The sequence below is a fragment of the Habropoda laboriosa genome, unplaced genomic scaffold (genome assembly GCF_001263275.1).
Source record: "Habropoda laboriosa isolate 0110345459 unplaced genomic scaffold, ASM126327v1 scaffold15, whole genome shotgun sequence".
Classification (NCBI taxonomy): domain Eukaryota; kingdom Metazoa; phylum Arthropoda; class Insecta; order Hymenoptera; family Apidae; genus Habropoda; species Habropoda laboriosa.
Genome location: NW_017100141.1, coordinates 2,515,363 through 2,530,174, shown reverse-complemented (window position 1 = coordinate 2,530,174; position 14,812 = coordinate 2,515,363). Strand labels below are relative to the sequence as shown.

At 41.6% G+C, this 14,812-nt stretch overlaps 1 protein-coding gene across 1 annotated transcript in view; it reads right to left on the bottom strand.

The window, feature by feature from the left end:
- LOC108570825 (serine/threonine-protein kinase NLK) overlaps positions 1–14,812 on the bottom strand; it is a 102,798-nt gene that overhangs the window by 14,374 nt on the left and 73,612 nt on the right. The window contains exons 6-9 of the mRNA XM_017932747.1: positions 7,021–7,106; positions 6,655–6,864; positions 5,432–5,620; positions 1,955–2,156 (exon numbers count right to left, since the gene is read on the bottom strand). Of these exons, the coding sequence (XP_017788236.1) occupies positions 1,955–2,156; positions 5,432–5,620; positions 6,655–6,864; positions 7,021–7,106 (687 nt within the window). The remainder of the gene's footprint in view (positions 1–1,954; positions 2,157–5,431; positions 5,621–6,654; positions 6,865–7,020; positions 7,107–14,812) is intronic.

Here is a 14,812-nt window from a genome sequence, read left to right as displayed (position 1 = left end):
CTTTTTAATATATTCATTATAATTTATTATAAAACACTTGCCTCTTTGTTTGACAGTGAATTTTCTTCGACTTTCATACCGAAACTTTAATATAAAAAAAAAAAAGTGATACAAAATGCATTTTTTCCCCCCTAATATTCCCTGCAATTTGTCCATACAGGAATTCTCGATAAATTGTTCTGTATTTTGAAAGATCACACAGACAGTATGTCTCCACAGAGACAACACCGATACTGTAACAGAAAGATCTATAGATCTCATCTCCCAATATATGAGTTCACATTTCCTACTAAATCTATCAAACAAAATACATACAAACGAAGAAAACAAAGACAAAAAGTGTCAGAAAATCTCACATTGATCAAGAAATCCCGAAAACGAACAGCACTCTTTGGACAACAGAGGCGGGATGCTATCCGCGCCCAGTTCGTTCTCTCGAGACTAACGAACGAATGGCGTGCAATTTTTTCAAGCCCGATATCAGACCCAGTTTTCGACACGATTACCCGTGGAAGAAAGTCGCCGGCGATAACTTCACGGTTCCCTCGGCCAGGCACACACAGTTGATAAACGATGATTTATCGTGTCTGCGTGGCCGCGGAACGCACGCGAGACTCTATCGCATCGTTGCTTTAGCCCAGCCCCGGGCCACGTGTCCAAGACGTTTACTATTAATAATCTCGCGACAACGGTGAGTCACACCGATGCGTTTTTTCCGCGGTGTGGCGCGATTAATCCGCGCTCGCGCGCGGCCAAACCGTTGGGAAACTCGCCCTTTCGCTAATAACTCTTGCCTCCTACGGTGTTTATAAGTGTTCGTTGAAAGCTTGCACACAGTGAAAGAATCTGCGTATGTGTGTGTGTGTAAGCGTTGCGGTAGGTGAACTCGAGTTTATTGGAGCCACGAATACGGTTCAAGTTACGAGGTATACGTAGTAAAGTTGAGAGTCGCCGTGATCGTTCGATGGATGGGCACATGCTTCTCTGTAAATCGGTGTATAACGTGGAAAATTCAAAGGGTATCTCGAGGGTCGGGTTTATTGGCACCTTTCGTCAGATCGATCCGATTTATCGTTTCTTCCACGAGGTTTTTCACTTCGACGTGGGCTATGTGTGTCAGTGGTGCGCGGAGTAATCTGTGTCTTACATTTAGTAGCAATTTCTACGTCTTTTTTTTATCGATGCAATGTGTAGTTCGAATTGTACAGTGAAATTATTAAGAATGCAAATTTTTTGAAGTGTGAACCACCCTAATGTGGTCGCCTTAAATTATTCTGTATTTAATGGATAGAGCAAAATTTTGTTTCACGTTGAATAATGTGGTTGCAAGAATGTTTTTTATTGCTGCAATGTGTATTTCGAATGGTATAATGCAAATATGATTCTACTGAATTTATCGGACCTTAGATAATTAGCAGGTGTTAATGGACCAATCAAAATTTTTTCGAAGAATTTCTTCTATTGGTGCAATGTGTATTCTGAATTGTGTAACGCAAATATTGTTCGCGTAGAGTGAAACTATTAATGCAGACATTTTTTAGGGTGAACCACCTAATGTGATCACCATAAATTATTCTCTTGTTAATGGATAGATTATAATTTCTTTGATATCGCATAATATGGTTCAAAGAGTGTATTTTACTTGGTGAAATGTATAGCTTGAATAGTACAATGCAAATATGATTCTGCTGAATTTACTGAACCTCAGATTAATCACCTTAGATTATTAGCAAGTGTTAATGGACCAGTGTAGTTGAAAACAATTTGTTTTCACTGTTTCAATGTATAATTTGAATGGTCGGTGTCAAGTGAAATGATTAAGAGTGTAACCACCTAACTTAGAATACTGGACCGTTCTAATTTTTCTTTCGAAGAAGTAACCCTTCGAAGCTTCTCGAGGGTACATTTCGTACAATCCGATATTTCTCAAAAATGTTCCTTGATCTTCCCTTACCTTTCACCTGCTGCACGGTGGTGAGCTTCCGTTCCCAAAGATCGTCGAACGGATGAGACGTGGCTGGCTCGAAGTCCCCCGTGTACACTCTCATGCCGCCTCCGGTCGTGTAGCAACACGTGCACATGCACGAGTGATATCTGAGTCTACCCTCGTCCAGATAAGGATGCGCCAGTGCATCCACCACGGTGATCCTCTTGTCCTGTTTAGAAGTTGGTGAAACGGGGTCATTGAACGAAATTAATAGAGCAACACTCGGAAACGATCGACAACTTCGGGGATATTTATCACGCTAATTAACACGTTCCCTGTCGCCTGGAAGTTGCGACAAGCACACCATGTGTGCCATAAATTCCTAATTCTCAGACAGACGTAGCTTTCACGAGGATTTTCGTCGTTTTAGTCAATTTTTCGAAGTCTGATCACACGAAAATGACATCAATTTTTAACGTCGCGTGATCGATCGACACATTGTCGACAATGGCACACAGGGCAAACGCCACTCTGTGTCAGATGACAGCGAACGTGTTAACAGTGTTACTTTACAAAGAACAGAAGAAAAGGGTTGAAACCCTTGGTGGGTCATTTCTGACCCGGTCAGTCTACTAGCTTTGTCGTCGACAATGGCACGCAGAGTAACTCGCTCTGTGCCAGGTAGCAGCGAACGTGGTAACGGTGTTACCTTACAAAGAACACAAGGAAAGAGCTAAAAACGAAAATTCACGTTTCTTTTAAGGAAAATTGCTAATGGGTCATTTTTGACCCAGTTAGTCTTCCCACTCTTAAGACACTTCGGGAGTCAGCGATAACAATTAATTCAACGACTAACCTACCCACTGTACCTCGAATATTCGATCGCGGGTTCCAAAGGGTTGCTAAAATTTACACGAACTCCCGGTAACAATACCATCCCCAAGTTCCCAGTTACAATTTCACGAGATTCATATATCAATTAGTAAAACGCGAGTTTCGTTGCTTCCAAGTCACACACAACCTGACACAAGTACACAGGAGAAACAGTTCTGACACGTTTCAAAAGCAGTAAACTTCCCAACTTTCCCCTACTATTTTTCGTCTTTCCTTCTACCCTTCATCTCTCCTCTTCTTCTCCTCTCCGAAACTTCGGATTCTAATTAAACAACCACCGGAAACCGTTCTCCTTCCCGTCCCTCCGCCGCGTGAACGTATTAGAACACCGCAGAAAACTTCTCCAAAGAAGTCACGATGAATCAACCGAAGGCTCGCAACTTCATCTCTCGATTATTCATTCCGCCTGTTTTGCTATACCACGCCGTTATTCAAAGCGCGAGCGTTTGATGTCTTAACGTCAGCCGCGTTAAACGACCGCGCACGCGGTTTTACACGGTCGAACCTTGTCGTATGAATTAATCGGACGTTTCGAGGCAGGGATTTGGGAAAGTAGGCCCCGCGTTGGCGTGTTTAACACGTTCACCGTGCTGAATGTGGTGTAAATATGTGCAGTTTATTGCCGGGCACGTGAAAACTATAAATGTCTCCGTTTTTTGTTTTGATTTTCGCCAGGGATTTTATTGAAATATATTTTATTTTATGGGGATAACGCGGAGAGAGGGAATATAGACGTCTTTAAAAGTCCTTTCTTCCGTGTTTTTCGTCGGTTTGCGGATTAATACTCGTAACTGTATTTCCGTAGGAGAAATTAACTCTTTGAGCACCGATGAATATTTCGATTCAAATTTTCACGGAATTTTTGTGGAAGTGTGCCGGAATTTTTGTACAATAATAATGCAGGAACCTAGGAAAAAATATCGAGGGACCCAACCGGGAATCGAACCCGGGACCTTCGGCTTAGCAAGCCGTGGCTTTGCGCGCTACGCCAACCACTCCCTCTCTATTCTCCCTTGTCGGTTGCCTATTTGGGAATGGAGGCCCCGATACTACACTAATAATACAGCGGAATGAGGAATAAGCTTTCGCGGGAACAATTCTATCGTGTTCTTCGTTCTTTAGTGTTCAAAGGGTTAAATGTTTCTTATCGAAGCGTAATTTCGAACTGAACGTGAAACACCTGTCAATTTAATTCCTGCGACGTCAATAATCGCCCAAAATTCCTTCGATTTCGCCGAAATTCGTCCACCTTTTTTCCACAATTTTTTCCCATTTTTTTTTTGTTTTTTATTCAACTGAGAACGAGGGACAGTTGGCAGTAAAGATTTTATTGCAAGTTTAGTTATAAACGCGGTGCTCGCGAACGCTTTACGATCTCGCGACCCTCGTCCGAAGGATTTTTTATGAACTGTCACGAGCTCGACAGTTTTCAAATATATGTAACGCGCGTGAGAAAAAAAAAAAGAAGGAAGAAACGACGCGTGTTGTAATTCATTCGGTGGACTTTTCGAAGGTTCTCGAAAGGAATGCGGGTGGGAATAAGGACGATGATTCAACGACTTATCGCGTCGCCACAGACGTCGATAAGGGTGGTTAAGAACCGATAACGTCACGCTTCCTGTAAGGGGAACTTGGACGTCTCTCGGTAAACAGAAGGAACAAGTTTTCGAGTAGATTGTGAGGACTCCTTGCTAAGAAGCTGACCAAGTTTTCGAGTTAGTCTACTCCGGAACTTGTTTGATATCGTTGTGGACGTCGACTTTTTAGGTCGTTGAATGTGAAATGGCTGTGTTTGCACGCTTGCAGATTTTTGTTGGTCTTTTGTGTTGGAATTATGTCGGTTGTCGTGGGGAAAAATTAAAGTACTGTTGATTGTTTTAAATTAAAGAATTGTTTCACTTGAGAAGATAGGGTAAATTTGTGTTGGAAGGTGAAGATGGATACTAATTGAATTTGATAGATTTTCTTTTGCAAATTCAGAGTGGGACCACAGTGCAGACTATTTTCTGACAAAAAAGATATTTAATAGCGAGGGAATATTTAAGAACACAATGTTTGAGAAATAGAATTTAGTTGGAATACTCGAGCTCAGTTTTATTAATAAAATTTAGTATTAAACTACGTTATTGAGATTCAAACTTTCCTTTATATATCCGCCATTTCACATGCAGAGACATAATAATTCATTCGACGAAAGTTCGTGTTTTTTCTGCAGAAAGGTGACAGAATTAAATGCTATTTAATTCTTCCTATCCTATATGTTCTCAAACCTTTTATTCTCCTCCATTTCCCTCAAATAGCAAATGAATAAAAATTCACTCAAGTATTCTTCAATTTTCCATAAATCACAAATTTTGCAACTCCCACTGAAAATACTATCCTCAATTTTCCTCAAACAGCAAATAAATAAAAATTCACAAATTTTTCAAAATCCATAAAAAACACTCTCCTCAACTTCCCCCGAACATCAAATAACAAAAATTCACCGAGCAACCCTAAACACTCTCCCACCCATAATTCATTCCCATTAGATCGCGATTATAATTACAAAGGACAGAGAGAAACGCGTGTACGTGTAGGTGTTCAGGGAAAGGGGCGAGAGAAACTTACAGGATCGAAGACTAGCATCTGGCAGAGCAAATGGACGGCCTCGTGCGTCGCCTGGCTGCTGAGGGTGTAGAGGGCCGTCAACGAGGGTGGCTTTGGTGCGCGCCTCAGCATGTGGGATCTCGCACCCTCGCACGCGTACCTCATATCCTCGAGGGTTGGCGTGCCCAGCAATTCCGTGATCAGTTCCAGCTGCAAAGCGAACCAAAACGTCCTCGACTTTAGAACACGGTCCTACTCTTACAGTGTCTCCGTAACAACTACGGAACTTCAGGTCGTATACTCGTGCAGAAGCGAACGGAAAGGTTAGACTACCTTTGTCTCTGTCGCTGGTCTTTGCGAGTTTGTACTAAATCGACGGTACTTGGTGAATACTTTTTACCTGATTCGTGAATCCATCGTTGAAAAGGTATTTTGAGGAAAATTTGGGAAATTGTTAGGCCTATTTGACAATGTTAATGCTGTATCATGAATTAGAATGTGGAGGAATTTTTTGAATTTGACGACACTGATTGGTATTTTTTTCCCCTTACCTTTGCATTATTGTATTTTATCGTTAGATTATTATTGATTAATGAAGACTCCTTTTAGGGACTGAGTTGAGCTTTGCCTCTTGCACCCTTAAAGTTCTCAATTTTTATGTTGCTAATATTATGATAGTTTTTAAGAATTAAAATATTCTATTCTAAGAAATTTTTTACACCATTAATTTCCCTTTTTCTGCCAATTCTTTCGTCAATCTTAGACACCATTCTATTGCAATTAGTTTCTTTGGCAATTTTCACCTACTCTCATTCTCCTATACTATTCGATGAATTCTAAATTTTCTTAGGTCCATTTTATATTACTAAATTTCCCTTTCCCTAAAAATCTCTTGATAAATCTTAGACACCACTCCACTGCAATTAGCTTCGTTGGTAATCTCTCTATTATGGCAATTTTAACCAACTTTCATTCTCCTATACTATTCGAAGTATTCCAATGTTTCTTAGGTCAATTTCACACTATTAAATTTCCCTTTCCCTAAGAATCTCTCAACAGATCTTAGACTTCACTCAACTACAATACTCAATACCCATCTCATCACAACGAGAGATTCACTTTTCCCCTAAACGAAGAAAGAGTTTGTCATAAAGAGCTAAGTATCCTACTTAGCTGAGAAGAGCAGAAAAGAATTCTTCCGATATTCTACGACACGCTGAAGATTTAACAGTAGAAGGACTAACCTGTTGCACAGGACTTTGTGCCTGGAAGAGGATCCGCCGACGCAGAAGCTCGCCGAAAATGCAACCGACGCTCCAGACGTCTACAGCAGCGGTGTAATGCCGCGCTCCCATCAGGATTTCCGGTGCACGATAATACTGCGTCACCACTTCCTGGGTCATGTGTTTGTTCTGGTCCGGTTCTTCCACTCGTGCAAGACCAAAGTCGCAGATCTGTTTCGCGGAGAATGCGTATAATATTTGTGGTATTGATTTACCGGTGGAGGAATTGATCGTTTCCTGTTGGTCATTTCTCGACGCTTGGTATTACGGTACGATAAGTGGAGGGTTAAGGAGATTTTGATGATAGGGAGAAGTTAGGGTACTTACCTTCAGTACGCAGTTGCTGTTTACGAGTAGGTTCCCTGGTTTAATGTCCCTGTGCAGGATTCTGGCTGAGTGAAGGTACTTGAGACCTGAAAGCAGAAAAGGATTTTTATGAACGCTGGAATTTCGAAGGTTCGTGTATGCGAATTACGGGATTCTGCGAAGCTTCCAATTACGCAAATTTCGGAGGTTTCCTGGTTTTTCAGGTTTTTAACTTTCGAGTGCTCTGATTTTCGGGTTTTGCGAATCGTCGAGTTCTTAAGTTCCCCAATTTTTGAAAATTGAAAGTTTTTAATTTTGGAATTACCTAATTCTCAAGTCCCTGAGTTTCCAGATTTCTCGAATCCTTAAATTTCCAAATTCTCAAGTTTCTAAGCTTCTCCAATTTTCATAATTCCAAGTTCCCAAGTTTCTCAAATCCCCAAATTTCCAAATTTTACAAATTCCCAAGATTATAAATTTTCATAATTCCGAATTCTCAAGTTCCCAAGTTTCTAAATTTCCCTAATTTGCATAATTCGAAATTTCCAAGTTTCCAAATTTCTCGAATCCCCAAATTTTCCAAATTCCCAAGTTTCTAAGCTTCCCCAATTTTCATAATTCCAAGTTCCCAAGTTTCTCAAATCCCCAAATTTCCAAATTTTACAAATTCACAAATTTATAAATTTTCATAATTCCGAATTCTCAAGTTCCCAAGTTTCTAAATTTCCCCAATTTGCATAATTCGAAGTTCCCAAGTTCCCAAGTTTCTCAAATCCCCAAATTTCCAAATTTTACAAATTCCCAAGTTTATAAATTTTCATAATTCCGAATTCTCAAGTTCCCAAGTTTCTAAATTTCCCTAATTTGCATAATTCGAAATTCCCAAGTTTCCAAATTTCTCGAATCCCCAAATTTCCAAATTTTACAAATTCCCAAATTTATAAATTTTCATAATTCCGAATTCTCAAGTTCCCAAGTTTCTAAATTTCCCTAATTTGCATAATTCGAAATTCCCAAGTTCCCAAATTTCTCGAATCCCCAAATTTCCAAATTCCCAAGTTTCTAAATTTCCCTAATTCTCAACTTCCCAAATCCTCAAATTTCCAAATTCCAATATTTCCCCAGATCCAGAAAATTTCACGCGACCGTAGAGTCACGACCATCACACACGTTCCACCAGACAATCAAACTTCTCGACGAGCCATTATCGTTCTAAAACCTGAAAAGGCACGTCCACGTTTCTCATCGCGAGGAGCGAGATTCACGCGACCTCGATTTCCACAAAATTCCTGCGCCTCGTCGTTAGAGGCCTCTCCTCAGAGTTCCGCTCGACAGGAACGTACACACATGCGTCTGTACGTATGCATTCACCGTCAGATTATCCCACATTTAACACGTATCGTCACACATATCTCCGCTATCTAAAATGGTGAAAATCTGAATTTAATCCGAAAGTATTCACCGTTCGATATACATACATATGTATATATATGTATATATATATATCATTATCCGTTACAAACTAAAACAACAATCAATCCATAATACATTTATGATCGCGGTTATTACCAGATGCTTTTAAATGCATCGGATAAAACGATAGCAATACCAATATATAGAGACTCAGGGAGGAGGATGGTTGGTTCATGGAAACGGGGTTATTAACATTTTATTGAACGGAACAAGTGGAACGATGGAATCGCGGCCCCCAAGTGCTCGTCATCGACGACAAATTGCATCGGATCGCGGAACGTCCTTCGTCGATGGTAATTTCGCCGCGGTACGCGCGCGCCCAAAACCTGTTTTAAATTGAAACCCGGATCGAACAAGAAACCTGTCCTTATTATTAACGAGAGATAGACAGTAAGAAGAAAAAAAGGAAAGAAAAAGAAGCTCTCTCGAGAAACTCTTCCGAGATTTTTATACTGCAACTACGAATCGACTTGGAAATTGACCAAGGGAGAAGTCAATTTGCTTGCGAGTTTAATCGAATCAAAGAAGAAATGAATTTCCTCTGTTTGGGTGATATCGTTAGAGTAGCGAAACAACAAATTAATTTATCCAGTGAATTTTTACTTTTTTAATTTTTTTTAGGTGTAACGAGATATTGTCGCGTTTTCATTGTTCAAATCAACCCCTTTCCACGTCAGATTCTCACCCTTGTTCATTTTTGTACGCAGTTCTATAGGAAAAACCAGCAGGCGAAACGATACGTGTCCAAGGCGACGATAGGGAGAGTATAAAGCGAGTTGAATACCGAACAGATTACCAGGCCACCCTTTGAAGCGCGATTCGACGATGGGAAAGGGGTGGCAGCTTGACTAACGGACGCCAGGCATCGCGGTGCTACGGCTAAACGCTCGTGTAATCCCTTCTCAATGGACACGCGTGTCGCTTGGCTAAAGATTTCGTTCGGGATAACCGTTCGACGGGTGTAGCGATTATTTCGCGGTCGTTCCGGAGGAATACGGTTGGAATTCGTTCGAGAAATAATTCATGTACAGTTTTAATCCGTCCAGGATGAGTGTATTTACTGTATTTTTACGTTAGTTAAATCGAAGCGTAAAATTAATAATAAAACAATTTAATATAAATATTTGTTTTAAGTTTATTGTTGTCTATTGTAGAGTATATAGGTAGAGTAGTATTACAAATAATGAGATCTTTTTACGAGAATTATTTTATCAAGGACTTCTATGTTATTTTATATATTTTTATTAATTTCAGCTTTTTGCTTGGTTATTTTGTTAAATGACAGAAGACTAAGGGTTAATAGTACTTCTAAACATTTGTTAAAGAAACAATTTGTAGGATCTGGGCATCCATACAGTTAATAGGATTAATAGGAATAAAAAACACCGAATGGTGTATTGGTCAAGGGCCTACGGTCCAGACTGTCAATCCAGAGGTCGTGGGTTCGATTCTCCCTTGGGTCTCTCAAATTTTTCCTCGGTTTTTTAAAAAGAATTTCAAGTAGCATACATTCCTCACAAAGAGTAAGATACACAGACATCATTTCGAACAATTTTAAATCACCTTTCCGACTCGCATAAACAAAACCACGTTCTCTCACTTCACCAGCATTCGTACACAACTTTCCTTCAAACCCCCTTCCACCCTCGTGTGTAAATAAATACGCATTAAACGAATTCCTGAAAACACAGCATCCATCTCATAATACGCATTTACATCGCCACAAAACGGTTTCGCCTCCCTTTTTCGCGTAATTATTTCGTCGGTCGCGTGAGCGCCACCCTTTCTTCCGTGTCATTCCCGCGCGCGCGGGGACCGATCGAGCAGTGCGACTCCGTCGTTCATCGCCGACAACCACGTGAAAAAACGCGAGCCTTTTCATTTTCGCAGCCGCTGCTGATGAGCGGTTGGAAAAAAGCCGTCTGACCGATGAGGGGCGAGTACAGAAGAAGGGTTGAAGGAAGAACGATGCGGAGGAGGTGAAACGTGTGTGTGGTGCACGGGGGAGAGTTAGAAGAAGAGACCACCTTCTGTCGAGGGAAAGAACGACGAGGGAGAGAGAGAGAGAACGTGCGTTAAGGGACGGACAAGGAGAGATAACGCGTTGTTAAAGGACGCGATAGAGATGGAAGTAACGCGCTAAGGGCTGGAGAGAGAAAGACGGGGATGTGAGAGACGAGAGAAAATGCGAGGAAGGAGGAGAGAAAAGGAAGATAAAGGGAGGAAGGGGGAGAGGAAAAGAAGGGAAAAATAGAGCAGAGAGGGGAAGTGGAAGATAAAGAGAGCAAGGGGTAGAGAAGAGGAGAAGGAGGGGAAGAAAGGGAGAGGGATATAACGCGTTAAGGGAGAAAGAAGAGTAAGAGAGGGAGGAGAGGCGAAGAAACAAGGGTGGAAGTCGGCGTGGAGGAGAAACAGGAATGACAGGAGGGGATTGGGGCGAGACGAGGGGCTGCAATAAGAGCAGAAACATCGGTGCCAGATGAGTGTGCCGTGAGTCATGCCGCATTCAGACCTCGACTTTTCTCTCCCCGCAATAAAACTCGGTAATATTACCGGGGTAATCTGCCCCGTGGGTGCGTCCGGTTGCGAATTCACCCGCCGGTAATTAAAGTCTCTCGTTTCGTGTACCTCTCTCTCTCTTCCTCTTGCACTCGCTACTGATAACTCGAGACACGGGGGGCGGTTATCGTTCGATGCACTCGTTTCTCCCTACCTTCTCCCCCTTTCTCTCTCTTTGTCGTTGCTTGCCTTTTGGGGTTGTGTATCGTCGCGCGTGAAAATGAATTTTTTCCACGACGAGGGAGAACCAGTTTCGAAAAGTTTTCGTCCGGTGTTTTTTTCAGAATTTCACAATACCTTCCCTCGCCGTGGGTGATTATACTTTTCGAATGCTAAAACACTCCTCGTTTCTCCTGTAAATTACCAACAATCGGTAGGAAATATAATTTCCACTGCCTCGCCGTATCACCTTGATCCACATCGCGCGAATTAAACGATCACACGGTGTCGAATTCGGAAATAGCCCCGGCATACACGAGTCTCTTCGAAACAATAATCATCTCGCGGATCGAGCGAACAACTGACACGGGGAGGAGGGAACAAACACGGAGAGACACGGCGAGAAAAAGAATTGACGCGGTGAAAATTTGTGCAATAGGACGAGCCGAGAGGAATCCTCGGCGATCGTATAATTCGAATTGTCTTCTGCATTATGTAACGAGACGGCCATCTTTCTTCTACCGGCCGCATTCATCGCGCGTGTCTACGAAAATAAAACGTCCCAGGGTTTTCTACGAATATACAGGGTGTCACCTGTCAAGCGACCGACCGATGGTGGCCTTACCTTTGCGGCTCGAGGACGCGTGCAGCTATTGTTCGCGCGCGAAAAGAAAGAGAAGAAAAGAGAGGAACTCTCTCGATTCAAAGGGAGACGCGCGCCTCGGATGGATCGTGTTTTGTTGCGAGAGAGCAGGTGTCGCGGCAGTTTCAAAATTGACCTCGTCTGAACTTTCTTCTTTCTCTTTTTTTGCATCGAGGAATATTCCTGATTCGTCTGATTTGCATCGAAATCAAATTCCTCTAGTTTTGTATCTTGCATCTCGTGTTGGGTTTTCGCTCGTTGCATAATAGTTTTGTGACACTCTAGCAGACTGGGTTCCTTCTATTTGCAGATGCATGTAGTACGATTCTGATCTTTGTTTTTAATTAATTTGCATGCCGTTTCTTAGTAGTTTGTGTGGTTACTGGAAGATTTAATTGTAGTGGAAAATACAGGGTTTCTTGGGAGAAACTTCGTTGCCTTGCTATTCTAATATGTCAGATCGAAATTTTACAAAATTTTGGGGCAGTCGGAGTTTTCTGTCTTTTTTGACACTTGTATCCTTTTCTATATTTCTCCTTATTTCTTTGTCTCTCCCTCCTTTATTTTTCCTTTTCTCTTTTTTCCCTCTTTGTCTCTCCCTTCCCTATTTCCCTTTTCTCTCCCTTCTATGGCAGTCGGAGTTTTTTGTCTTTTTTGACACTTGTATCCTTTTCTATATTTCTCCTTATTTCTTTGTCTCTCCCTCCTTTATTTTCCCTTTTCTCTTTTTTCCCTCTTTGTCTCTCCCTTCCCTATTTCCCTTTTCTCTCCCTTCTACTTTTCCTTCTCTCGTTTTCTCTCTCCCTTTCTTCTGTTTCCCCTCACAGTTCAAAAAACGAACTAAACTTCCAAAAAATTTCGTTTCTCAAAATTTGTCACTCCTTGCAAGCAATAAACAGAAAAAAAACAAGTATGAAAATATTCCACGTTCGTCGATAGCTCCAAAATCGCCAAAAACCCGCGATATTCCGTGAAAACCCCATCTTCCCAGCAGCTTCCTCCACCACCATAACCAACAAAACTCTTTTTTTTCCCCTCCCAGGATAAACGACAGGCGTATCGAGGCGCATAAGCTGGTCGAGGGTCGCGCGTCACGTCGAATCAGTTACGTTTTAATTATCGCGCGCGTTGCGTTCGAAGGACGCGGCAGCCAGGCCGCAGGATTCAGCCATTATGCGTGGCCAGCACGTCCCGCGAGATAAATTGCGCCGACGGATTAATGTAATAGAGTGATTAATCGCGCGAGTGACGATCGGACGCGGGCACGTGCTCCAACCTGGATTAGAGCGTTTTACGCGAGAGGAGAAGTTCGCCGGGAGAGACTCGACAGCCTGGATCACACGGCTCCCGATCACAAACCAGTTCTAATGGCCACACACACGGAAATTCGCCGGTGTGCCACCCCACTACTAGTAAACGAAACATTGTCGGTTCTGGAAAATGGATCGTGTAGTTTCTGGGAAAATTCCTGTCGATGGAGCGTTGCTGTCTTGATCTGTGAAGCTTCTTGAGCGCCGGAGAGATTCGTGTTACTTGTAATTATTAATTATGGGAGAAATAAGGATGGGTTTGGTGATTGAAAAATTAGCGCTTTTTCTTCGGTTTTGGTGACTGAAATGTTAGTGTCTTATAAATACTATTAAAAATAAGTGCAATGGTCACTTACAATTATTAAGTATGAGAGAAGTAATGAGTTGGTTTTAGTGATTAAAAGAATTAGCGTTTCCAGAGATCAATATCTGTCATTTTTTATAAAAATTTGCAATGTAATGCCACTCTGCACTTCAGAAAAGATTCCTTCTGTTTCGCTACAATTTTTCCCCTTTTCTCCAAATATTAATTTCCCCAAAACCGTTGTTCTCCCCTCTCTCAAACATCAGAAAAAAATCAGTGGAGGAGGAAGCAGTTCCCCTCGTCCTTGAGCCACCTCGATCTTCCGCGAAGAACTATAAGCTCCAGATGATCCTCCGCACATCGATAAATTTCGAGAGTGCGTGTGATAAATGTTCCTGCAAAAACATCCTCGGTGTCTCTAAAGGGGAGCGTAGTTTCTCGAGAATGCAGAGGCGGTTTTGAGAAATGCGTGTCGAAAAATTTTGTCGACCCTCCAGGCCGCCTATTTATAGGCGCGATATTTCTACGCCGCGTGAAAATAGCACCTTATGGGAAGGTCGTCGACCTATTTGTTCCCGATTTTCCCACTTTTAACAGCCGCCCCTCTTCCCTGCAACCATCTAATAAAACGTCTCCATTAATCCTGGCTTAATCACGCGGAAAGAACGAGCCTGGTAACGCCTACCGAAAACAAGCGCGTAATTAACCAGCCACCGACAAAGATTTACACGGTCTTTGTCGGGGGAAATATGGAACCTTTCCAGCCGTGAAAACAAACAACCGACTCTTACCAATCTCTGTATTTCAAATTTCTCGACAATTTCCCCTCGTTCCTTTCTACAATTTTTCTATTCCTTCGAATATTTTAATTGCACATTTATTTTTTTATTTTAATATACAACGTGAGGAATTGAAACGGTAATCAGTGTTAAGTACCAAAATCGAAGATTTTCAGTATAAACGAAAAACATTTGTTTGTTAATTTTAGCATTAAAACATCGTTTACCGTTTCAATTCTTCAATTCTAACGATAGAAACGTGGAAAGGTATTTAAAAAGTTGAGAAAAGGTACGAGGAAATTTGGAATAACTTTTTTCTTTCATTCATTCGAACATTTTAATCGCTCTTTTTCTTTTAAATGTACAAAATGAGAAATTGAAAAATGGTAAACAATGTTAAGCGCCAAAACTGAAGATTTTCAGTATAAACGAGAAACGTTTGTTTGTTAATTTTGGCACTAATATACGTTTATCGTTTCAATTTGCCAGTTGTAAGGAGGGGAAGGTGGAAAGGTATTTGGAGAGCGGAGAAAAGGTAAAGCGCGGGCTCAGGTGGTTTCCGAGAGGAAAGCTGCGAGTGGCTGGC